The 23,557-nt window shown below is 30.9% G+C and overlaps 2 protein-coding genes across 5 annotated transcripts; both read left to right on the top strand.

Annotated features, from left to right (window-relative positions):
- Positions 1-7,055: 7,055 nt before the first annotated feature.
- Positions 7,056-14,858, top strand: LOC114379404 (5'-3' exoribonuclease 3-like). Of its 3 annotated transcripts, none has more exons than XM_028338052.1 (23): positions 7,056-7,761; positions 7,877-7,982; positions 9,118-9,194; positions 9,322-9,513; positions 9,664-9,783; positions 9,880-9,942; positions 10,123-10,173; positions 10,251-10,421; positions 10,511-10,588; positions 10,715-10,864; positions 10,950-11,090; positions 11,236-11,331; positions 11,692-11,787; positions 11,931-12,001; positions 12,101-12,229; positions 12,347-12,423; positions 12,512-12,552; positions 12,646-12,720; positions 12,826-12,956; positions 13,271-13,363; positions 13,463-13,538; positions 13,646-13,719; positions 13,944-14,858. In XM_028338052.1, exons 1-23 carry the CDS (start codon positions 7,591-7,593, stop codon positions 14,530-14,532), a joined length of 2,868 nt encoding a protein of 955 aa, XP_028193853.1. In that variant the 5' UTR covers positions 7,056-7,590; the 3' UTR covers positions 14,533-14,858. The 3 variants fall into 3 exon arrangements, with proteins under 3 accessions (XP_028193853.1, XP_028193852.1, XP_028193854.1); XM_028338051.1 differs by having other exon boundaries at positions 7,057-7,761; positions 13,268-13,363; XM_028338053.1 differs by lacking the exon at positions 11,692-11,787 and having other exon boundaries at positions 7,057-7,761; positions 13,268-13,363.
- A 2,645-nt stretch (positions 14,859-17,503) lies between these two features.
- On the top strand, positions 17,504-23,498 carry LOC114379847 (transcription factor E2FB-like). 2 transcript variants are annotated; one of them, XM_028338629.1, is made up of 14 exons: positions 17,505-17,875; positions 18,986-19,175; positions 19,362-19,421; positions 20,624-20,709; positions 20,782-20,870; positions 20,965-21,019; positions 21,365-21,417; positions 21,513-21,563; positions 21,670-21,718; positions 21,802-21,867; positions 21,960-22,036; positions 22,159-22,378; positions 22,661-22,727; positions 22,898-23,498. In XM_028338629.1, exons 1-14 carry the CDS (start codon positions 17,717-17,719, stop codon positions 23,026-23,028), a joined length of 1,353 nt encoding a protein of 450 aa, XP_028194430.1. In that variant the 5' UTR covers positions 17,505-17,716; the 3' UTR covers positions 23,029-23,498. The 2 variants fall into 2 exon arrangements, with proteins under 2 accessions (XP_028194431.1, XP_028194430.1); XM_028338630.1 differs by lacking the exon at positions 22,661-22,727 and having other exon boundaries at positions 17,504-17,875.
- Positions 23,499-23,557: the final 59 nt, after the last annotated feature.

Below are 23,557 nucleotides of genomic sequence, written 5' to 3'. Positions count from 1 at the left end.
TAACAACTCTTCATCAATATCATAGCTTTGTTTAGAAAAAAAGAGATTTAATAGTTAATAGTTAAAGAAATCTAAAAAAATTTCTTTTATTTCTATTCTCTTTATTCTCTTCCTATTCAATTCTGATTTTGTTTTTTTTTCCTCACGTCTCTCACCTGCTTCTTCGATTTACTTGATTATTATTTCACTTTGACACATTAGTCAATAGTTTCTCAATACCTATTTATTTATTATCATCTCTTATGTACATGTGTCTCTATTTGGAGGGTAGAGGAAACAAAAATTGACATTTCTTCCTTTTGAGTGTGTCAATATCAGGTAAAAGTAAAAAATAGAACTTATTATACTCTTATTTACTCAAATTTTCTTTTGTTGATAATTATTGCATACTTACATGTTCCTTTATCAAATTATATTTGTCTTTTCTATTGAAAACTGTTAATTTAATAATCTAAAATCTTATACATATAATAATAGTCTCATTATTGTATTGACAAATGACAAGTTTTATATATATGATATATTATTAAGCTTCTACCCCAAATCCTGATGAATTGCGAGATTGATCTTAAAATAAGTTTATTTTTTATTGTTTTATTAATGAATAATGATTAATCTCAAAATAATTTATGCAGATTTAACAAAAATGTTGAAATTTGGAAATTAAGTTTAAGCACTTACCAAAGAAGAGAAAGAGACTTGAGACTTCAAGATACTACAATCAAGTTCATTTTCTTGACAACCAGAATCAGGTTTTATTGTTTGAGCTCATTCTTATTTTATATACTCATCTTTGTAGTGTTTTATATATTATAATTGTTAATTTCATACAAAAATATATATAATAAGTATGTCAACCAGAAAATATGAATTAGACTATTCAAAACTTCAGAAAAAAAAAAAAAGAAGAGTCGAGGCTTTAATTACATCACAAAAAGGAGCTATGGATAAATTTATAAAAATAGATGAGAAAAATGAATAAGATAACAATTTAGATATAGGTGAAAGCAACAATAGAGAAGTAGTTAGTGATGAGGATAATTATAATTCTGATTTTCAAACCGATGATAACGAGGAGGAGATTGAGAGACTAGATGATTCTACTTTTGAAAATATATATGATCCAAGCCAATGAAAGAATATTAATATGACTTTGAGATATTTATTAGTAGAAAATGGCTCTATTAAAGTTACTTATATGGATTTCCCAAAGGATAAATATTTTAGGCACTTTTCTTCATCAAATTACATTCAAAAATTACCTAATGGAGAGAAACATGAAAGAAAATGGCTAATTTATTCTAAAGATTTGGATAGAGTCTTTTGTTTTTGTTGCAAATTATTTAATGTTGTTTCTTGTACAAGTAAACTAGCTAACAAAGGTGGTAAAGATTGGAGAAATCTTAGTGCTAAGTTGAAGAGTCATGAAATAACGAATGAACATATTACTAACATGAATGCATGGATTGATTTGGAAATGAGATTGGTAAAAAATAAAACAATAGACAAACATGTTCAAGAACAAATAAATAGAGATAGAGAACATTGGAGAAATGTGTTGTTAAGAATTATTGCCGTTGTTAAAATCCTTGGTAAAAATAACTTAGCATTATGTGAAAAAAAATGAAAAAAAGATCTACCAAGAAGCTAATGGAAATTTTTTAAGTCTAATTGAAATGATTGCATAATTTGATCCAATCATGCAAGAACATATTCGTCGAATTAAAGATGATGAAATTCACAACCATTACCTTGGGAAAAATATACAAAATGAGTTGATAAATTTATTAGCAGGTGAAATCAAAACAAAAATTATAAAAAAAATTAAGGATGCAAAATATTATGCAATCATACTTGACTGTACTCCAGATATAAGTTTAAAGAGTAAATGTTTTTTGTATTAAGGTGTGTGGATATTTCATCAACTCCAATACAAGTTAATGAGTATTTTTTAGAATTTTTAAAAGTAGATGATACAAGTGGAAAATGTCTTTTTGATGCTATTGTAGATGAATTAAAAATTGTTGGACTTGATATTAATGACCTTAGGGGACAAGGATATGATAATGGATCTAATATGAAAGGAAAACATCAGGTGTGCAGAAAAGATTCCTTAATATTAATCCTAGATCATTTTATACTTCTTGTGGTTGTCATAGTTTAAACTTAGTACTTTGTTATATGGTTAACTCTTGTCCTAAAGTTATATCTTTCTTTAGTGTGCTACAACGTGTATACACTTTATTTTCTTCTTCTACAAAAAGGTAAATTTTTTTACAAAACCATATACATATCTTAACTCTTAAATCATTGTCACAAACATGCTGGGAAAGCCGTATTGAAAGTGTGAAAGCGGTAAGATTTCAAACTTTACAAATAAGAGATGTTTTATTTGAATTAGCTAAAGCTAATGATGATCCTAAAATAAAAAGTGAAGCTGATTGTTTAGCAAATTATGAGCTTGAAAACTTCGAATTTTTGTTAGGCATGACTATTTGGTATGACATTTTATTTGCAGTTAACTTAGTTAGTAAAGATTTACAATCAAAAGATATGTGCATTGATGAAGCTATTGAATAATTAAAAGGTCTTCTTTCATTTTTTGAAAAGTATAGGAAAAATGGATTTGAAAATGTGTTGATTTCTACCAAGGAAATTGCTTTTGAAATGGATATAGAGCCTAAGTTTTGTGAAAAACGTATTAGTCGTAGAAAGAAATAATTTGATGAAAATGTTGAGGATAAAATTGTAAAATCTCTTCAAGAATCATTTAGAATTGATTATTTTTTGTACGTTGTAGATAAAACAATTACCACACTTCAAAGTAGATTTGAACAATTTAAAATATATGAAGATATTTTTGGTTTTTTATTTAGTGTTAAAAAATTAAAGTTACTAGATTGTACACTTTTGAAAGAGAAATGTCTAAACCTTGAAAAATCTTTAAAACATGATAATTTGTTGGATGTTGATGGATTAGATTTATTGTTAGAATTAAATATCTTAAAGAAAATGATAGGATTGAAAAATGATAAACCAATTGGCATTCTTAATTATATAAAAAGAAAAAATTCTTTTCCAAATTCATATATAGCTTATAAAATAATGTTAACGATACGAGTATCAGTTGCTTCAGCTGAAATGAGTTTTTTAAAGCTAAAAATAATAAAAACTTACTTAAGATCAACAATATCTCAATAAAGATTGAACAGATTTTCGTTATTGTCTATTGAAAAAGAAATATTAAATGAAATTAATTAGGACAATTTAATCGATAATTTTGCATCACAAAAAGTCTGAAAAATTAATTTTAAATAAAACAATAATAATTTTAATGAACTATTTTATGAATAAATAAAATGTCTCATTCTTAAATTTGTTTTAGGATTCTCAAGTCCTTGAGTCACCTTTATCATAAAGTATATTAAACATTTGTATTAATTGTTTTTTTTAGGCCTAACACGTATTAATTGTTGTTTTAGACGTGAGATGAAAAATCATAAGATGCGATTAGAGAAACTTTATATCTATAATTAAATATAATCCGCATCTAAGAATACATTTCGTTATCTTAATTTTTCGGAAAACAAAATTGCACATGAAACTTTTTTTTTCCCCTTTGGCAGGACCACATGACATGTGAAAAAATAATGGCAGGGGTGACTGTTGAAAGACTTAATTAAGTGTCATTCGTTAAAATAGATATGATTAAATGCATATGAGATGGAGTAAGGAAAAAAATATTCATGGTGGTTCCTTTTGTATACCTGCAACTTTATGAAAGGTAACTTGAGAAGATTCTAAAAGGAAAGATGAATTAACTCGTTCCACCAACCTCAAGGTCTGGTGGGTCTTTGTTGCTAAGGTGGAGGTTGGAAAATTGAAGCATTCTCCACTTTAAATGCATCACCTGCCATGCCTCGTTTCATCTTTACTACTTGTTTCCATGTTTCATCAAACAATCTATCCAATCCAGGTCTTTTCAATAGTAAACATTCATAGAATGAATAATATGTATATGTACTTTGAAGATATATATATATATATATATATATATATATATATATATATATATATATATATATATATATATAACTGCTCTCAAAACAAACCTAAAATGAGGGGAAAAAAACATTCTGATACCCAAAAAGGTAACGGTTAATACTTAAATCACAACTAACAGAAAAACCAGAAAATAACCATTCACTTAGTTACAAGTTAGGATAAAACCCATAACACCCACACATAAAATCAATCACCAAATCAAATTGTCGGGTAATCACTTAAAAAAATCAACATTAACCAATAATAATAAACTAATTAGTTATAAATTATTGATTAGGATTTCACGTGAGCAGTAAAAGTACACGATGATCCCCACTCAAAGACACGAAAATGCATATCTTTACACATTCGTCCCATGCAACCATGCACATCCATGCTCGCAAACAACCACACACAACGACCTTCAAGCATCCACAAACATACACGAACAACAAAGATCGTGAACTAATATTCCACAGCCATGACATGAGACACTTCAGTAAAGGGAAGAGGAGAAAAAGACAAGCCACATACAGTAAAACCCTAATGTAATTCGACTCCCTTTTAGGTTTGTGTTCTAATTTTAAATTTTAAATTCTATTTCATTTTTATAACAAAATGGGAAGTTTTGTTATTTCTTCCAAAAATTATAATTATTCTAAAATAATTGATAAATTTGTTGCAAATGGCATGGCATCACATAAATAAATATTTTCCAATATGTTGGGAATCAATCTAGTCTCTTATTCGGTCCATTAGTAAGGACATGTGACATCCAAATGCCACCAAACAAATTTACTTTTCATTTTTTCATATTTTTTTTTTCATTCCAATCAACCAAACTTAGTGTAAGTGTTTCTCATTGTGAAGATCAACCTACTTACTCAAATAATCCATTTTTTTATCTAGTCATCAATTTTTGTTTTTACAATTTTGAACAACCCATGCGATAGATTATTTATTCATTTATATGAAACATAAATAAATAATACATTTCACTGCTTTAAATTTCACTTTACTTTAATAGTTATTTTATCTCACTAAATATAATACCATTGATTAACATTGATGAGCTAAAATCTAAAATATACTAATAAATATTTTATTGTACGAAACATAAATAAACAATACATTTCACTGCTATAATTATGATTTATATAAACTAATAAATTTTTTATTGTACGAAACATCCCACGATTTTATTAAGCCCAGGAGGCTACGAGAGGATATCATCCGCACGGTTCACGCAATCATGATGACAACGCTTCGGTTTTCTATGTTACTTCTCTTTTCTTTTTCTTTTTTCTTTTTTCTTTTTACTTCTTCCACGTCTTCTTCAGCTTACTTGATTTCTATCGTTCACCTCCCGATTAATTTTACAATTTTCATTCTGGAATGTTGCAATGAAAATGTTAACGGATTGAAAATTATTAGTTCATAAAAAAATGATTAGAAATTACGAAAAAAGGAAGAAATAAAAAAGAGAAGATAGAGAAAAATAGAGGAGAAATAAAAAACAAATTGTGTTTAATAGAGAGGAAAAGTAGGTGAAGAGACACTCACACCTTTTTATTTCTCTAAAATAATGAGGAGAGCTTTCTCTTTTTCTTAATGGAGATGAAACAAGTAATTAATTTGTTAAAATTAAATTATTTGAATATTAGTTAAGTTTGAATTTTAGCGAAAATAATTTTTTGTTAAATTTTTTTTATTTCCGATCTAACTTTGGATTAGTTAATATTTCTTTTTTCTAATATTTTTTAGTCTTAATCTTCTATTCATCGAGAGAAAGAAAGATTGAGTAATTTGCAATTTGATAAAATAATAAGTAAGATTTAAGATTTTTAATTTAAGGATCAAACTTAAATATTATATAACTAATTTAACTTTAATTTTAATATACTTATAAATTATGTTCAATCACTTGATTAAAATAAAAAATTACAAACAATTGTAGAGAAATTACTAAATTAATACTCTTTCTCTAATTTTTATTTCTTCTCCTCTCTCTATATTTTAATTTATTTCTTATTTCTTTTAAATATATCTATTTTTATGTTATTTAGCACTTATTTTTCTTTACTCTAATTTCATTTTTACTATTTTAAATTTCTATCCAGCTTATTTATAACATATTTCTTTTTTTTTTTTTGTTAATACATTGTTGACGAGTCACTTTCATAATTTTATTATATTTAATAAATTTTAACTAATAATAAAAAGCATATTAAAAATAATATGTTCATGGCCCTCTTTCATATTTATATTTTTATTTAATAATTTTTTGAATAAATATCAGTGAGATCATTAAGCAAATATTGTATAACATTATTTTGTTAACATATTATTTTAATGTACTACTTCTATATATGTTTTGTTTTATCAGTAAATAAGTTCATTTTAGTTTTGAAACAAAAATTTATATTAGTTCCATTCTTAATAAATTTTATATAAATTTAATGTTTAAATACATTCTTAGTGCTTATAAAATTAGTGTGTTTTAATTTTAGTTTTTATTAAAATTTTCTTCTATTTTAATCCCTCAAAAAAGTTAAAATTTTATTTTTGGTCCCACTATTACATGAAACTTATTAATTATTTATGTTTTAATGAAAGGTCATGTGACCATCATAGGTAATATAGTTATCAGCATATGATACCTCCAGTTTGTTTTCTTCTAAATTTTTAAAATAAATGTTACTTATCTATCTTAAAATGAACTATGGACCAAAAATAATAATTTCAATTTTTTAGGAATAATAATCAAAGAAAAATATTTTGTAGGAAAGAAAACAAAAATTCACCATAAGGACTTAAACAATAATTTTAAATTTTAGAGAGATTAAAATTCTAAGCACACTTAGCTTAGACCAAACATATATTTAGGCTTAAGCTTAAATTTAATTTAAGAAAAAACATATTACTTTTAATTTTAATTTTTTTTGAGAAAACGTTTTTTATTTTTATTTTCTATTTTTTTTAAAGCACTGATAAAACTGTATTTTTACTTCTTGTAAAACAAAGCGATCCTTAATTATTTGTTTTCTCGAAGATAGTATATCTATTGGTGGTCACAACTGATGATTACTTTTAATCTGAGTTTTGAAAAGACCTTCTAAGTTGTAACCCGTCCCCACCTGTCTCTTCGTTTTCTCACTTAACTTCTTAGAGAAGCCACTGCTTCTTACTTTCCCTCTCACTGCAGCAACTCAGGTATGTTACTATCTACATAGTTACATACGATTAATCTTCTTGTTCAACAAAAAATATCTGTTTTTCTTTTGCTTTTGCTTTTTTGTTGCTTTTCTTATACTAATTTACCAAGGCACCGAACGTTGCCTTTGAATCAAACACACTAACATATGAATGCAATAATTAACATATTTAGAAAGTGTAGTGTGTAACACTGATCACTCGTCAGAAAAGGATGTCATAGCCATTTGAAACATACCAGTCATAACTAAATTCTTTCTCTCTATGATCTCTAGTTAAGCCGAATTGTATCATCAGAAACTGAGAAATTAATTCACCCAGATCGTAGTAGCTATGGGTGTGCCATCGTTCTATAGATGGCTGGTTAACAAATATCCCAAGGTGGTGCAAGACGTGGTGGACCCCACCATGCAAGAAGACCCAAATGGAGTGAAGTTTGATAACTTGTATCTTGACATGAATGCCATCATCCACCCATGTTTTCACCCTGATGATCATGACAAAGTTGGTTACTCACTCTTTCTTTCTCACTTATTTTCCATGCTTCCTTTTATTCTTCTGTTATTTTTCTTTTAGGCTTAAGCTGTGATTTATTTGTGAAGTGTGTTATCTCATTCAGATTCCATTTCCTACCACATTTGAAGATGTGTTCAGGAATGTGTTTGACTACATTGATCGGCTTGTTGAAACTGTTAGACCTGGGAAGCTCCTTTACATGGCTATTGGTGAGACACGAGACTTGACACTTTTATTTATCAACTCATCATTAACCCCACTTGATCTTGTTTTCATTTTCTTGCCTTAGCAATTGCATTTTGCCTCAAATATTGGTTTGGGCTTATCAAGCACTAACACCTCTCTCTGTTTTAAGCATCAAGTTGACCCATTTATACAATTCGGACACTTGGGTCGATGCTTTCTTATGAATGGAAATGCAGTAGTGTTATTAAGAAAATCTTTATTTTTTAATTGTTAGAAAATTCAGCTTAAAATATTAAAAAAATGTTTCTCTCCTCTTTTTTGTGAGGTATGTTATCTTGACAAAAAAAGTGTTTTTAAGAAGATGAATGGACATTTTTGGTTTTGGTAAAGTGATCAAGTTTTTTTTAATAATGTGTTTTGGTATTCTTATCTAAGGCTCATTATCATAAGAAAAAAAAAGGTGAATACAGAAGAATATGCAAATATTATTTTGTTATGTTTATCTTATTTCATTAGTCTCTTTACATGTCATGTAAAATGTTCTTTATGTCTTATATATTTTAGAAACCGATCATGTTAGTGTCAGAAAAAAAAAAAATAGAAGACGTAAAGCCTTAAATTAAATAAAAGAATAAAAGTATCAATACAACTTTAGAATATCATGGGTTAACAATGTAATATAACATACAATAAACATAAAGAAAAATAAATTTAGAGAAAAAGTTTTAAATAGTCTCGGCTGAAGCGTGCAAATGCTAATTTTAAAGAGAAAACACTCTCATTGTATTGGTAGGAGAATTTGATTGGGCTTCTCTCCAAAGATATGACAACCAGTTATGTTTATCTTGTTTCATTTCATTAGTCTCTTTACATGCCTATGTGCCATGTTCTGATGTCCTATATTTTAGACACTGATCATGTTAGAGTATCTGAGTCTGTCTGGAATCTTCGTCAGAGTATGTGCTTCGTAAGTTTTGGGTGCTTTGTAGTATGTGCTTCGTATGTGTCACCACTTGTAGTAGTTGCATGAAGTGAATACACATTGATTGGCTTGAAAAACTTGCTCCAACCATGCAGAACTAGTTAGTGCTTCAGAATCTTTGCTTGTCTTTTAATGAATAGTTCAACTAAAGAGAACTCTGTGTTTCTCATGCATAGACGGGGTTGCACCACGTGCCAAAATGAATCAACAACGATCAAGGCGCTTTCGAGCTGCAAAGGACAATGAAATTCAAGTGGGTTATTCATCCTTTTCTTTAATCTTTCTTTTCTCATTTATTAAAAATGTTTGCCCTCATCATTACCACAGTATAAGAAGGTCTTTAATTTTTTTATTTTATTTTCCTCTTGTATATTTTGTAGGAAGCTGAGGAAGAGAGGCTGAGGAAACAATTCGAAACGGAAGGGAAACAAGTTCTTCCTAAACAAGAATCTGATGTGTCAGATTCAAATATCATAACACCTGGCACTGAATTCATGCATGAACTCTCTAAGGCCCTTAAAAGCTATATCTCTGCAAGGATAACCTCTAACCCATTATGGAAGGATATTATGGTATGACATGCATATTGCATAGTCCACAATGCCTGATGTGCTATCTCGCACTAAGAATGCTTCACTCACTCCATCCTTAATATTGTAAATCATTTTTATTGTTTTGTATCAAGCTAAATATTTTTCTTTACTTTGTTAATTTGAACTTAGGTAATTCTCTCTGATGCTAATGTTCCCGGAGAAGGTGAACATAAGATTATGTCATACATAAGAAAACAGCGTAGTCTTGAGGGATATGATCCAAACACCAGTCACTGCTTATATGGCTCGGTAAGTAAATCATAGTTCAAACAAAGTTGTTTTTACATGGTGCTTGTTTCTTCTGATGTTTCAATATTAATATGAGCTTTTGAATTTGGAATGCAGGATGCTGATCTCATTATGCTGGCAATGGCAACTCATGAGCCCCATTTTTCAATATTAAGAGAGGTGATTTTGACAAGATATTAATAGATATAATCTTGTGTAGTTTAATTTGAAAAATCAAATATCCTGAACCGTGTAATAAAGTGATTTTAATTTTTAACACATGTAACAATTGCTACCAATTTGAAATATACTATTTTACTTTTGTATACAATCAATTCCTCACATTCTAGTCATGTACAGGATATCCTTATTCAGCATCAGCACCCAAAAATTGATGCTAAGCCTTTCAAGGTATAATAATTTACATTATACAACTATAACTTTGCTGTTGATATCATAATGAATGTAATAAATTTAACTGTCTGCAGTTTTTGCACATTTGGTTATTGAGGGAGTATCTAGGGACAGACATGAAGATAGAAGATCCTCCTAAGAATTGCAGCATTGAGTTTGAGAGGATAATTGATGATTTCATCTTCATTTGCTTTTTCGCTGGAAATGATTTTCTGCCCCACATGCCAACTTTGGAAATTCACGAGGTTATTAGGAAATTCTTTGTTAGATATGGTGAATATAAAATATAAATGCGTGTTAAGCTTTTGTTATTTGTTTGGCTCAATTTTGTCAGGGGGCTATTGATTTGCTAATGAATGTTTACAAGAAAGAATTCAATAAACTTGGAGGATATCTTGTGGACATGAGCAGGGTAACACTGTTACTGTCTAATTCCTTTTTCCTTTTTTTTTTATATTCTTTTCTTTTTCCTCTCCTATATTCCATTAGTTTGAAATCTATTTTATGAGCAATGCTTGTGTCTATGATATGAAAGCAGATTGGGGAGGAACATGCTGCTTTTTTGAAGTTATCTAGAGTTGAAAAATTTATACTTGCTGTTGGTGCATATGAAGAGAAAATCTTTAAGAAAAGATCTGAAACACGAGAAAGATATCTGCGAAGGCTTATTAGAGATAATGAGGATGCTGTAAGTAGAATTATATTTGAAAAATGTACATATGCATTCAAATTTTAAAGTATTGGATTCATTGGTTTCCCTGATTTCCATCCAGAAGCGGGAAGAAGTGAATGCAGCATGTTACTCCGATCTTGATGATGAAAATACTTCTGATTGTACTCTTCTGATTAAGAAGGCACCAGATTCAAAAACTTTGTCTGTTTTGGTCAACAATGTTTCAGCTACACATGCTGAAGTAAGTTGATGTTTTGTCAATCAGGAGTTGGTCTTCATTTATTTATTTTTGTTGACACCTTTGATTGATGAGTTTTTACACAAACATGTATTGATGGTGTTTAATGTTGCTGAATTGTTGATAATCTTCTGTTCCTCATTATCAGATTGAGCAGAACACAAAGGATTTAAAAAATGAATTGAAGAGATGTATTAGAGAGAAATGTGACTTGTTTAAGAGCGGGGATTTCCTAATAGACAAGGTATATTCTACGAATTTAATTATACTATACTCACAGTATATAAGCTTTTTTGCTTTCCAAAAAAAAAAAACAGTATATAAGTTTTTTATATTATCATCTAATTACATATTGTTATGTATAGAAAGTTAACTTTTATAATAATTACTTTAAAAGTCACATCTAAGATGATTTATTATTGATTTCACCAGAACTCCACATGAAGATGATTAAACTCTCGTATATTTTTGTCCCAAAGGATTTTTATAATTCTTGGTTGATTTTTTTTTTTAATTTGACTTTTCCCTCTGATCATTGGATATGAGGCGTGCTTATTTTTAAATTTGATACAAGATTAGTAAGTGCTGTTGTCATTCATTTCAGATAAAATTGGGAACACCTGGTTTCAAAGAAAGATATTTTAAAGCAAAGTTTTCTGTAGAGGGACCTACTGACATTGAGTGCAAAAGAAAAGAAATAGTATATGTTTCTTCACACTACTTTGCCTGCTGCTGTCTTGTTTGGTTTTGTTTTTTTCCCTTCTCATTAGGCATGCACTAGCAGAGTATCTTTTGCTAGTCAACTTTCAATGGTGGTGGTGTTAGATTGCAATTTAATTGTAGGTCCAGAAGTACACGGAAGGTTTGGTGTGGGTTCTCCAATACTATTTTTCATCAGTTGCTTCGTGGACATGGTAAGCCAATATGGTTTAATATCTAACTTGATTTCATGTGTATTTCATTATATAAGTATGGAAAATCCGAAAATGATAAATGAATACTGCAATGTACAGGTTTTATCCATTTCACTATGGTCCATTTGCTTCGGACTTAAAGGGCATGGGTCAGGTGAGAGTAAAATTTGAAAAAGGTGTCCCATTTTTACCACTTGATCAACTTTTAAGTGTTCTCCCCCCGGCAAGGTAACTTTCTTATGTTCTCCTCTTTTTAAATGCCAAACTCATTCTATACCATAAATTTTGAATTTAATTTAGATTTCTTTTACCGTGATAAAATTAACTGATTTTACTCCTGTGTAGTTCTCATGCACTTCCAAAAGCCTATTCGCAATTGATGCTAGATGAGCAGTCTAGAATATTTGACTTTTATCCTCAAGGTAAGCTGGCTTATCTTGTTTGAAGTCTTTTATTCCATTTTTTGTTCTCTGTTTCTTTTCTAGTTCTTATTCTATTTTTGTTTTGTAGATTTTGAAGTTGACACGGAAGGAAAGCGCTTCATGTGGCAGGTTATCTCACTCTACACCCTTGTAGTAATTTTTTTTTGTTCATGCAAAATACTATATATTGATGGTAACAAATGCTGTGTGTCTTTCATCTAGGGAATCTGCATACTTTCATGGATTGATGATAAACGGCTTGTGGCTGAAACCAGAGAACTCAAAAATGAATTATCTGTATGAATTACTAGCATTGTACCACGGCAAAACACACAAATGTTTTTAATACTAAATTGGCAATGCTTTCTTAATGTCCTCTAAATCTCCTATTGCGTTTTACAGGAAAATGAGGCCATAAGAAATTCAGTCAAAGCTGATAGCTTGTTTGTTAGAAGCGCTAGCAAATTAGCAGAGAAATTTGGCTCTCTTTCTCTAGACACAAACCTGCCTTGCAAATTAGAAACAAGAATGAGGTTGGTGTATAGTGATTGATTGTTGTGGTTAACAATACACTCTCTAACATGTTTTTCATTAAGATTCTTTATTATTAGTTTAAAATTTATTGAAAATTATAAAATCATTGGTGGTTAAAAAGTGGGACTTACAGAATTATCATTTTCAATAAATTTCATCCATTTCAATGATAAATTTTAAAAGAATGTGTTAGAAAATTTGTTGTTAGTATTTTTGAATAATAAATTTTGATGGCAGCCTTGCTTGTACTTTTGTGTTGGAAATAACACAGTTCAATCTTTCCTTTGTTTTGTGTTCTTATACTTTTTAGCAGTGACGGCATTGGGGGTATCCTAAGTCTTTGTGACGAGTTCGTTGAGAAGCCTTGCTTGGACATTTGTGACAACAAAAAAAAAGATAGTGTCTTGTATGCTATTAGAAAATAGAAATATACCTTTGATTTTCATTATTAGCATTCAGCTTCAAACAACTTCCTATAATTTTGATATTGGGGTTAATGTTTCAGATGTGTCTATTACGAGCTTCCTGCTGGTAGTAATCATATTCCTGGTTTACTATCGGATGTGAAGCTTCCAGAGAAGGTAAAAAAACTCAATTGCTTCTTTAAACAACTTTATGATCAAGAACACTATATAATAACTTTATGTAACATAGTTCGTTCCTGAAAATCATTCCAAAATTTTTGTAGACAATCTTTGAAAGTGACATTATGGAAACAGAACTCTGGCATGAATGTCAGAAATATTATAGTCGTTTTGAGAGGTACTCTTCCTAATCCTTCCTTTTAATTTAGGGGATGTTGTTGGAAGCTTCTTTCAGTTTCCTATAAAACCTTATAGCATGTTTGGTTCTACTTCCCAAATGTGTTTTTTCATGTTTCACTATCACTGAAAAGCTAATAGTTATAACTTCCTAGTCCGTGACATGATTTCTTACTTCTCAATGGTTTCCAAACATGCATTTAATTGACCAACTTGATAATTCAGGGTGCAAAATCAAGACAATTGGAGGAGTGAAAACACAAGCAATACTTCAAGGTTTGCCTCAAATGCAATTAGCCAACGTACAAGAATCTTTTCATCAAACACACCTTTATTCACTTTCCAAGGTGCTGGTGTCGGATGGGGTTCGGGTAGAGGGAAAAGAATTGATGCAATGGCAAGTGAGAGTGTGCCAAACAACACAAAACCACAGCACTTTGTGGACAACTTTAGACAACTCAGAATATCAGAGTCTAATAATCATTTTCTGAGGCCTGGTGGTGGCAGTTCTCTGTTTCGACCACATAACAAGGGTCACACGAATCAGTCAAGAAATGCTCCTTATCATCAAGGCTCACCATCTAATAATGGTTACATTAATCAGCCAAGAAATGCTCCTTATCATCAAGGCTCACAGTATAATAATGGTTACATGAATCAGTCCAAAACTGCTCCTAATCATCAAGGGTCACAATATGTGACTGTGCCTAATTTTGGTCGAGGACAAGGTAGGGGTGCATCTAGTAACAGTTCATTGCGGCCTCAATGGAGTGGTGGAAAAGCTTATCAAGTGAAAGATCAAGATCGTTGGTAAAATGTTATCTACTAAATGGAGCTTGATGTTGTAGTGGCTGAAGAATATTCTTTTTGGTTTGGAAAATATTTAATGGTTAACGGTATATTGGTATACTTTGGTTTTTGCTAAATGAAATAGAGGAAAGGAAATGAGAGATGTTGATTTTTTACCTAATAGCATTGTGTATTAGTTTTGGGTTTGGTATAGTATAGTTGCAGATGACTATTTCATGGTACAACATAATAGGATATGTACTAATTTTTGTATGTCATGTTCATGAGCTCTTTTAACATCAGTAAGCCTGTGCATGGTGATAAGGTCAACTTGTGCTGCTTTTATGCCTACTTCATGTTGTTTATGGGTGTAATTATGCTTTCTTCATTTTGTCCTAAGCCACGCTAGCATCTTGACTATTTCTCAATATTACATTATTAGGTGGATTTGCTATTTTGATTTATCTTTTTGTTATGGGAAAGAAAAGTTGGGTATTGCAACTTTTTCCAAAAAACAAATAGTTGGACCAGGGCTTGTACTACGCTGCTATTTAGTAGTATTATTTCCATCTTTATTTATAATAACATTTTTAAAAAAATTTGTTTGCCCTTTTAATAACATTCTTTTTAATCATCTCTTGTATAAATTATTATTTTTATTAAAATATCCTTAATTGTTTTTCAATTTTTGTAATTAAAAAATAATGTCATAAATCAATGACATAAATTCATTCATTCGCTTGTGAGAATTGGAAAAAATAACTAGCACACTAATATACATGTGCATTTATGAATTTACAGAAAATTATCATATTATATATTCAATTTTATTGCATAGAATCCAAAACCACAATGGCTAAAATCAAGAAAATTTAAAAAGAACTAGCCAAAATTAAAAATTCAATTACTCCTTCTATATCATTATAATTGTCGTATAAAAAATATTTTTTTTCCAAAATAATTGTTATTTTAATTTTTCAATATAACAATTTTTTCTATTTATATCTCTTAATGATGAATTATAAAATCAAAATCTAAAAATGAATTAATAGTGATGTAAAGTAAATTTTATAAAATTATTTTTTATATATATTTATTACTTTTTCTTAATTTAATACAATACAATCCGATAATTATTTTGAGAAGGAAGGGAGTACTTATAAAAAAGAAAGTGTAGTAGTTTTGGCCATTGGTGTGAATCAAATGAATGATAAGAGGAAAAGCCCAGTCCAAGAGGATTAACAGAACTAATTAAAATGGTAAGCATCACTGCATTGGTAGTGGTCAAGGCTTGCGTGGCCAGAACAATTAAACAAGTTTAGGAAAGAAAATGGGATTTATCACTAATTTAATGGAAGATAAGACCATTTCTTCTTTAATAAAAAGGACCATTTCTTAATGATTTGTGCCAACGTAAACCAAACTGTAAATTAATACAAGGCGTGCAATTGCCAATTTTAACCGTCTTTATTTTCTTTTTAATTAATAGAATAAAACAAATAATCATACATAAATTAACTTCCTTGAAATAAGCCTCTTCTGCATAGTAATAGTGATCTTTAAGTTTAAAGAACTAATTCTCATCTAATATAAAAAAAAACTAATTCTCACAATGTGTCCACTATATGAAATAAGATTAGATAGAATGCAATCCTTAATCATTCTTTACTTAATTGAAAAAGTCAACACAACAATTCAATTAAGTCTATCACTTAATCATCACTTAAATTATTCGTCATCTAACACAAGCTTCGTATTTAAAATTGCCTCCTTAATAAAGAATTAATCTAGTTCAATTAGAGTAAGTGGTGGTTACGTTGGGAAGTGGAAGCGAAGTTTGAAGGAGTATTGCACATGTGATTCGCGCCGAACCCTAACCGGCTAGAAGCGGTTTAAGGAAAAGCCTTTTTTTTTTTTTTTCTAATTCAGAAAATCAAGACAAAAAAAATACAATTTATTTAAAATAGGCTCATAGTGTTAATGTTTTTTATGCTCCTTTTAGTCATAGAATGTTATCTATATTAAGATTATTGATTTTTTTTTGTAAATATTTATTTCTAGAGTAAATTTTAATTAATTAACTATGTAAATTTTACATTAACTTTACATAAAAATTTAACTCCGAAAAAATAACACTCATAAATGATAATAATAGGTAAAAAATAATATCCATTTGTACTGTACACATTTCTGACTCATTTTATCTTTTAAACTATATATAACGGGACACATTCTCTCTCCTTTGTTCTTATACAATAAAAATATATAATTTTTAATTTTAATTTATTTTTAAAATAAGATTATGTTACAACTTAATTTGCCGATAAAAAATGTTACAGATTATTTTTTCTGATTCTATTTCATTTCACTGAAAGAAATGCAATCAGGCAGGCACAATAATAATGACAATATCCATTCCAGTATCTATTTTTTTACTCATTTTATTTCTTTTAACTCCATTTCATAATTTCATTTTTCCATAATGTAAATGATTTTTTAATTTAATCTATATTCTTTTTTCAACTTTCCATTTATCAAAACTGATTATTGTAATTAATAATATATTTTTTATTTTTTATTTATTCTTTTTCTTTTCTTTTACTTTAAACTCGTGAAAATATAAACTCATAGAATTGACAAGTAATATAAAATTATTTTATATTCACAAGTGAAGATGATTTATTTAATAAAAAAATTATATTTGATTCATCGGACTAAAGACAACCATATGAGGATTTCTATATATATATATATATCATGTTTTGTATCTTTAGATTTTTATCGTGTTAAAAATATAACTATATTATAATAATTTTTATTATTAGTTTATTTTGCATTGATATATATGCTAACTTTAATTTAATAATATATCTATATTTATTTATTAAAATGAAAACTCGTGCATGTAGTGTCTTGCACTTGTGTTGTGAGTTGTAACAGACAAATGGTCCATTTTTTCTTTTCTTGTTGTGAGAGTATATAAATTTATTTATTTGGGAATTATTGTAAGTGCTTCCCTCCACATCTATATCCGAACCAAATTCCCTCCTTCTTCTGCCTCTTCTCTGCTCTCTCTCGTTTTCTGCTCTCTTTCTCTCCCGCTTTTTTCATTTTCTCACTCGCCAAACGCTCAGATCTCTCTCATTCCCTCTTCCGATTCCCCCTAATTCCTGCCCCCTAACCCCTCCGCCGCCGATCGCCGCCCGGGGATGTCGGCCTCGCGCGCTCCCCCCGCCGCTAACCCGCCGGACCAGATCATGCACTCCATGAAACGCCAACTCCCCTTCTCCTCCATGAAGCCTCCCTTCGTCGCCGCCGGAGACTATCACCGCCATGACGCCGCCGAAGCCATCGTCGTCAAGACTCCCGTTAGTTTCGTTTTTATTCTCTGAAAATTTTCGGTCTTTTTGTTTTTGTTTTTTTGTGTTTTTTTGGTCGCTGTTGAGTTGTTGGAGTGGGTTTTGTGGTTTAGTGTTCGTTGCTCGAGTAGGTTGTGGAGAACTAGAGATCTACTCAATTGAAGGGTTTAATTAGTTGCTGAGTTGTTAATTTGTTTGAATTAGTTGATAAATTAGTTTATTGGAGCTAAATTGTAACTTGGGGTTTAATAACTGGTACTGGAGATTGTATATATATATATATATATATATATATATACATATATATGCGTGTGTGTGTAGGGAATGAAATTAATTGTTTCTTCTGCTTAGTCTCTTTAGTAATATGAACTTTTTTGGGTTTGGTACTAGAGCAATGAGGAACTTGAGAGGATGTGCTTGTTGGTTATCCAGAAGTTGAGTTCATGTTGTGATTGTAAATTGGTCAGTTTCAGGAGGAAAGGAGCAAGTGGGAGGGTTGTATTAGCTGCTTTGAAGTGCTTATGGAAGGCCCCATTGAGTTTATATGCACATTTTTTCTTTTGGCCTGGTTATTTTTGAGTTGAATCATTTTACTCAACCTAAGATTAAAGCAGAGACCTGCAAATGTTATTGGGTATTTGACCACTAATGAGTTGCTCCATCCATATGTTCATCGGTTAGGAATTCTGAATTTGGCCATGATGCATTTCTTTGGGGTGCCTTTCATACTGTCAGATGAAAGCAGTTGACCATATTTCTGCATGTGTCATGCCTACCCTTTTGTGTTTGGGGCTTCCGAGGGTTTCACAATAAGTGATCCTGTGAAAAAATTAATTATGCATAGTCTTGTGATGGATTGACCTGCCAATTGTTATAAATACAGTGATATACTTCCTTTTTTATACTTTCTCTTTTAAAAACTATATTGGTATCTTTACAGAGTAAATAATGCTTTACAATTATCTTCTTGCAATGCTTTGGACCTAAATATAGATTGTACATTATGGTCAGATGATTATGGTATGTGATTTATTTGTGAAAATGTATTTCTTACCATTCTAATTTCTTTTGTTTATTATCATTTCTATGGATAGCAATGATTATATTTTCACATTTCAGCTACTGAAGCGGAAGAGTGAAGTGGCTGATTTTGAAGCTGATTCTGGTGATAGGATGACTGCTGGATTCACTGAAGCAGCTAATAGTCCTTTTCAGACACCTGTATCAGGAAAGAAGGGAAAGGGAGGCAAATCCTCTAGGCTGACAAAAGGCAACAGAGTTGGAACTCAGACCCCAGGCTCAAACATTGGTTAATATCATCTTCCAAACTTTGTATAATAAGTTTATATATTTTTATTTTTTGTAAATATCTGAAGAAATTTCTGGTAAAATAATATTTTGGTTGGCTGTCAACTAACATACTCAATCATTTCTTTACCTGTCAATTTTAGTGTGCAAAATATTCAGATACTTATTTTTTCTGTAAACTTGGCAGGTTCTCCTGCAGGAAGTAATCTCACTCCTGCTGGTCCATGTCGTTATGACAGCTCTTTAGGTATTATAACTTTTGATAGTTCATTGTCAATCACCAGGGTTTTATTGTTATTCAATTCTTTATGGTGTAAATTACACTTTGACCCCTTCTGGTTTCATCCCTTTTCAATTAACAGCCCCAACCTTTTTGTGCATGCTAACCCCTCTTAACTTGTAGTTTATATATATACGAGTAGAAAACTTTGGTTTAAGTTGAAAATATTAACTTTTCAAATAACATTTATATGGGTTGTTTATGTTACACACTATCTTGTCGTGGTATAATATTTTCACAACCTACCCCTCTAAAGTTATTGTTAATTCATTATCCTCCAAAAAAAACTAACTTTTGGAGGTGCATAAGGGTGGGCATAGAACCACTAAACACCAAACTGAATTGCAGACTTAACCGAACCAGACCAAGACTAACCAAATTGTAATAGCATTCTAGTAACTACTAAACTGGTTTCTATCTTAAAAGCAGTTTGTACAACCACTCTCAAGTTCGATTCCGTTAACTGTATTTAACTAGCAAATCAAATTTCTAATACTCTACTTTGCCGAAACCTCCTAAAGCACATTATTCCTCTGCCACTACCACGGAGATACAACCTGCTCTACTACCATCTGTCACTTCTATCCTCCGTATTGAAGGGCATCCTAAATTGTTCAACTTGTGGCTAATCTAAAGAAGAACTGGTGCTGTTAGTGTCAAGGATCTGATGTCTGAGGCAGATCCAGTGCTGCCAGCCCACTCTTTTATTATGTTTTTCACTGCCAATGGTGGATGCACAGGTCCGAACAGTCACCACTATCCGTTTTTTGTGTAGAAAGGTAGCACAATTGATACCCTGCACACCCGTCAACATGCATCTGCGCAGCATCAATGGTTATGTTGATGAACTGGTTAACCAAATGAAAAAGTTAGTTTTAATTACAGTTTGGCTCAGGTTTTTTAATCAAACCAACCAATCATTCCCTAGACGTATAGGTTGAGCAAATGTTAAATTGCCATTGAAGTTAACTGTAGCTAATGATTTCAAGTTAAACTAAAGTTGAGGAGGGTTCAGGTACAAAATAGTCAGGTGGGTTTATCTGAAAATGGTGAAACTAATGGTGGATAAAGTGTAATTTGCCTTTTGTTTTATGTTTTAGTTTTACTGACAAAATGAAGCTTCTATATGTTTTTTAATTATTGTACTTATCATTTTCATAAAAAAATAGGGCTGTTGACAAAGAAGTTCATCAATTTGATCAAACAAGCTGAGGATGGTATCCTTGATCTGAATAAAGCTGCTGACACATTAGAGGTTAATATAATTTCATCTGCTCAAATGATTCCATGCTGTAAAGTTTTATTATTTTCTTTTCGGTATCCGCAGGTGCAAAAGAGGAGGATATATGATATAACAAATGTTCTTGAAGGGATTGGCCTTATAGAAAAGAAACTTAAAAATCGAATTCAATGGAAGTAGGAATTTCTATACATCTGTCCTTGTCATATTTGTTTTCCGAGGTATTGATAGTTTGAAACTCTTTTACTGACTCCTTTGATGATTGGTCAGGGGACTAGATGTTTCAAGACCGGGTGAGGCTGATGATAGTTTTGCTAGTTTACAGGTTAGGAATGATTCGGTTTTCTGGTTGGAATTAACATGGAAATGGTTTCTTTGGAAGATATGAAGCCTGATGTTATATTCAATTTATGATTTCCTGTCTAGAAACTTCCTATTTTCATGCTGAGGCTTGTTGTCAAATCATTTTTATGTGAGACAGCTTGTAAAGCATTTTATTGATTGAAATAAACTACAGACCTTCTGACTTGAATTTCAGTAATTTGCTTTGCAATGGGTATTGGGATTGAATTTATGTTTATATAATTTATCTTATATATTATACTTCCATGATAATATTAATTCCTGAAATTTCGTTGGCATTTGATTTCTTTTTGTTTCTCATCTACAGGCAGAAGTTGAAAATTTAACGATGAAGGAGCGCCAGTTAGACGAACAAATAAGGTTTGGTTGCCATGCCTTAGGTTATTCATCTTTATTGAATTATTTCATCTTTTTTTATTTTTATCTAAACTACTTAAGTTTTTTAATTATTGCAGGGAGATGCAAGAAAGACTGCGGGATCTTAGTGAAGATGAAAATAATGACAAGTAACATTTATTTTGCCTTTCTCCATCTTTGTGTTATTTGGCGTCTTTTTTTTTTTGCATAACTATATTTGATGTGTTTTTCTTTAATCTATCTCCACCTTCATAGGTTGCTTTTTGTTACTGAGGAAGATATAAAGAATTTGCCCTGCTTCCAGGTGAGTTTCTTCGTCTATGTTCTTTGCATCACTATATTTTTTTTTTGGGATGTTTACTGAACCCATTGTCTTTACCCTGCCAGAATGAAACCTTGATAGCCATTAAAGCTCCTCATGGAACCACTTTGGAGGTCCCTGATCCCGACGAGGTAATTTGAGAGGGCATGAAAAGTTAAGTAGAAGTTAAATAGTAAATATCATGTGCATCTATGTAAATGAAAATCCCCCCTTTTTCTATTAGGCCGTTGATTATCTGCAGAGGAGATACAGGATAGTCCTCAGAAGCACAATGGGCCCAATAGATCTTTACCTTGTTAGGTATTTTTTTATGGTTCTAAAATCATTTACCTCAAGGGTTTATAATTGCAATGGCTTCACAATTGCAGCATGTCATAAATTCAGGATTCCTGACCTCTCCTTTTCTCTCTCTGCCATTTTAGTCAATTTGAAGAAAAGTTTGAAGAGATTAATGGTGCTGATGTTGCACCCAAACTTCCATCAAGTCCAGATGTTACCAAACAACAATCAACAGTGGTCCCAGAGGATAGAGGGAAGCACATAGAAGTGCAGGGACAAGCAGCTCCTGGACCTAGTTCAGATTTTACTCCCTCCCAGGATTTCGTGAGTGGGATCATGAAGATTGTTCCTTCAGATGTTGCTGTAAGTATCATCTCAGTCTGTGAGACATTTGTTTTATGTATTATGATTCTAATGCGATAATTCATCTATTATAAATTGTGAGGGAAGAGTGTATCTTATGGACTATGCCAACAAAGTCTCAAGCTGTAGGGGGTTATCTTTCAAATTTGTACCACAGATCAATATAAATTTTTGCATTTTTTTGTTGTTGTAACTTGTAAGCATAAATCAGTATAGTTTCTGATCAACGAACTAAAAGTGCCAGTGTTGGAGCTTATGTGAAACATTTCTTTCTCTTCCCAGAGTGAAGCTGATTACTGGCTTTTATCAGATGCTGATGTTAGCATAACTGACATGTGGAGAACAGAACGTATTCTCTCTAAACTCCTTGACATCCATTTCATTCTTTAAATATATCATGCACTCTATCTCACACACACAAGGAGGGAGGGGTTTGGGAGTGTCATTTTTTTTTTAATTTTTAAAAAAAAAATAGGAATCTAGGCTTGATGTTCTTAAACTTCCTTGTTACATTTACAGCTGGAGTTGAATGGAATGAACTGGAACCACTTCAAGAAGATTATTGTATGACTGACGAGAACACTACAACGCCAAGTCATCCTTCAAATGTAGGTGAAGTGTCTTCTGCATCTAAACCTACTGGAGGTTGAAGCTTCCAAAGGATGCATTGTGAATATAATAGTGAACGTGGTGTTCCTCTTCCTTCTGAGAACCTATGACATCTAGCCATCTCCCTTTTGTATCCTCTCTACATAGTCCTGGAGGTTGGATTGAAGGTTCCATGAAGATGCTTTCTCATGTTTCTCCAAGAAGTTCGATCTAGGAGCTAACTGAGTGGCCAATCAACTGGCTCATTGTACAGTAAATATTACATAACCTAAGCGACCTTAGTTCAAGAAAAAAATCTCGCTGCTTTGCTGAACCATCTTTGTATATTACATAACCCTAGTTTTGGCTTTCTAGTGTACTTAGCTCGATGTCTTATGTTTACCAAGCAATAAAAAACACTTCGGAATGCTCCCAGGCAATGTTATCACCTGTAACTGTTCGTCCATTTCAATAAGCTTGCAATTAAGCACACAGTTGGTGAAATGACATTTCATCTGTGACTAGTTAATTACCTTCTCGCGTCTCTGTTCCTGCCTCGATATTCCAATCTAAGTGACTTACTAGTGAGCC

The sequence above is a fragment of the Glycine soja genome, chromosome 12 (genome assembly GCF_004193775.1).
Source record: "Glycine soja cultivar W05 chromosome 12, ASM419377v2, whole genome shotgun sequence".
Classification (NCBI taxonomy): domain Eukaryota; kingdom Viridiplantae; phylum Streptophyta; class Magnoliopsida; order Fabales; family Fabaceae; genus Glycine; species Glycine soja.
This window is presented reverse-complemented; position numbering and strand designations above follow the sequence as displayed.

What these genes read in the sequence shown, in the direction of transcription:
- LOC114379404 (XM_028338051.1), top strand. Translation starts at nt 7,591, where the DNA reads ATGGGTGTGCCATCGTTCTATAGATGGCTGGTTAACAAATATCCCAAG. An exon ending in ATTTTTCAATATTAAGAGAG is followed by an intron (nt 9,943 to 10,122) that starts GTGATTTTGACA and finishes AGTCATGTACAG; the next exon opens with GATATCCTTATTCAGCATCA. An exon ending in CAACTTTGGAAATTCACGAG is followed by an intron (nt 10,422 to 10,510) that starts GTTATTAGGAAA and finishes CAATTTTGTCAG; the next exon opens with GGGGCTATTGATTTGCTAAT.
- LOC114379847 (XM_028338629.1), top strand. Translation starts at nt 17,717, where the DNA reads ATGTCGGCCTCGCGCGCTCCCCCCGCCGCTAACCCGCCGGACCAGATC. An exon ending in AAAAATCGAATTCAATGGAA is followed by an intron (nt 20,871 to 20,964) that starts GTAGGAATTTCT and finishes ATGATTGGTCAG; the next exon opens with GGGACTAGATGTTTCAAGAC. An exon ending in AGAATTTGCCCTGCTTCCAG is followed by an intron (nt 21,719 to 21,801) that starts GTGAGTTTCTTC and finishes TTACCCTGCCAG; the next exon opens with AATGAAACCTTGATAGCCAT.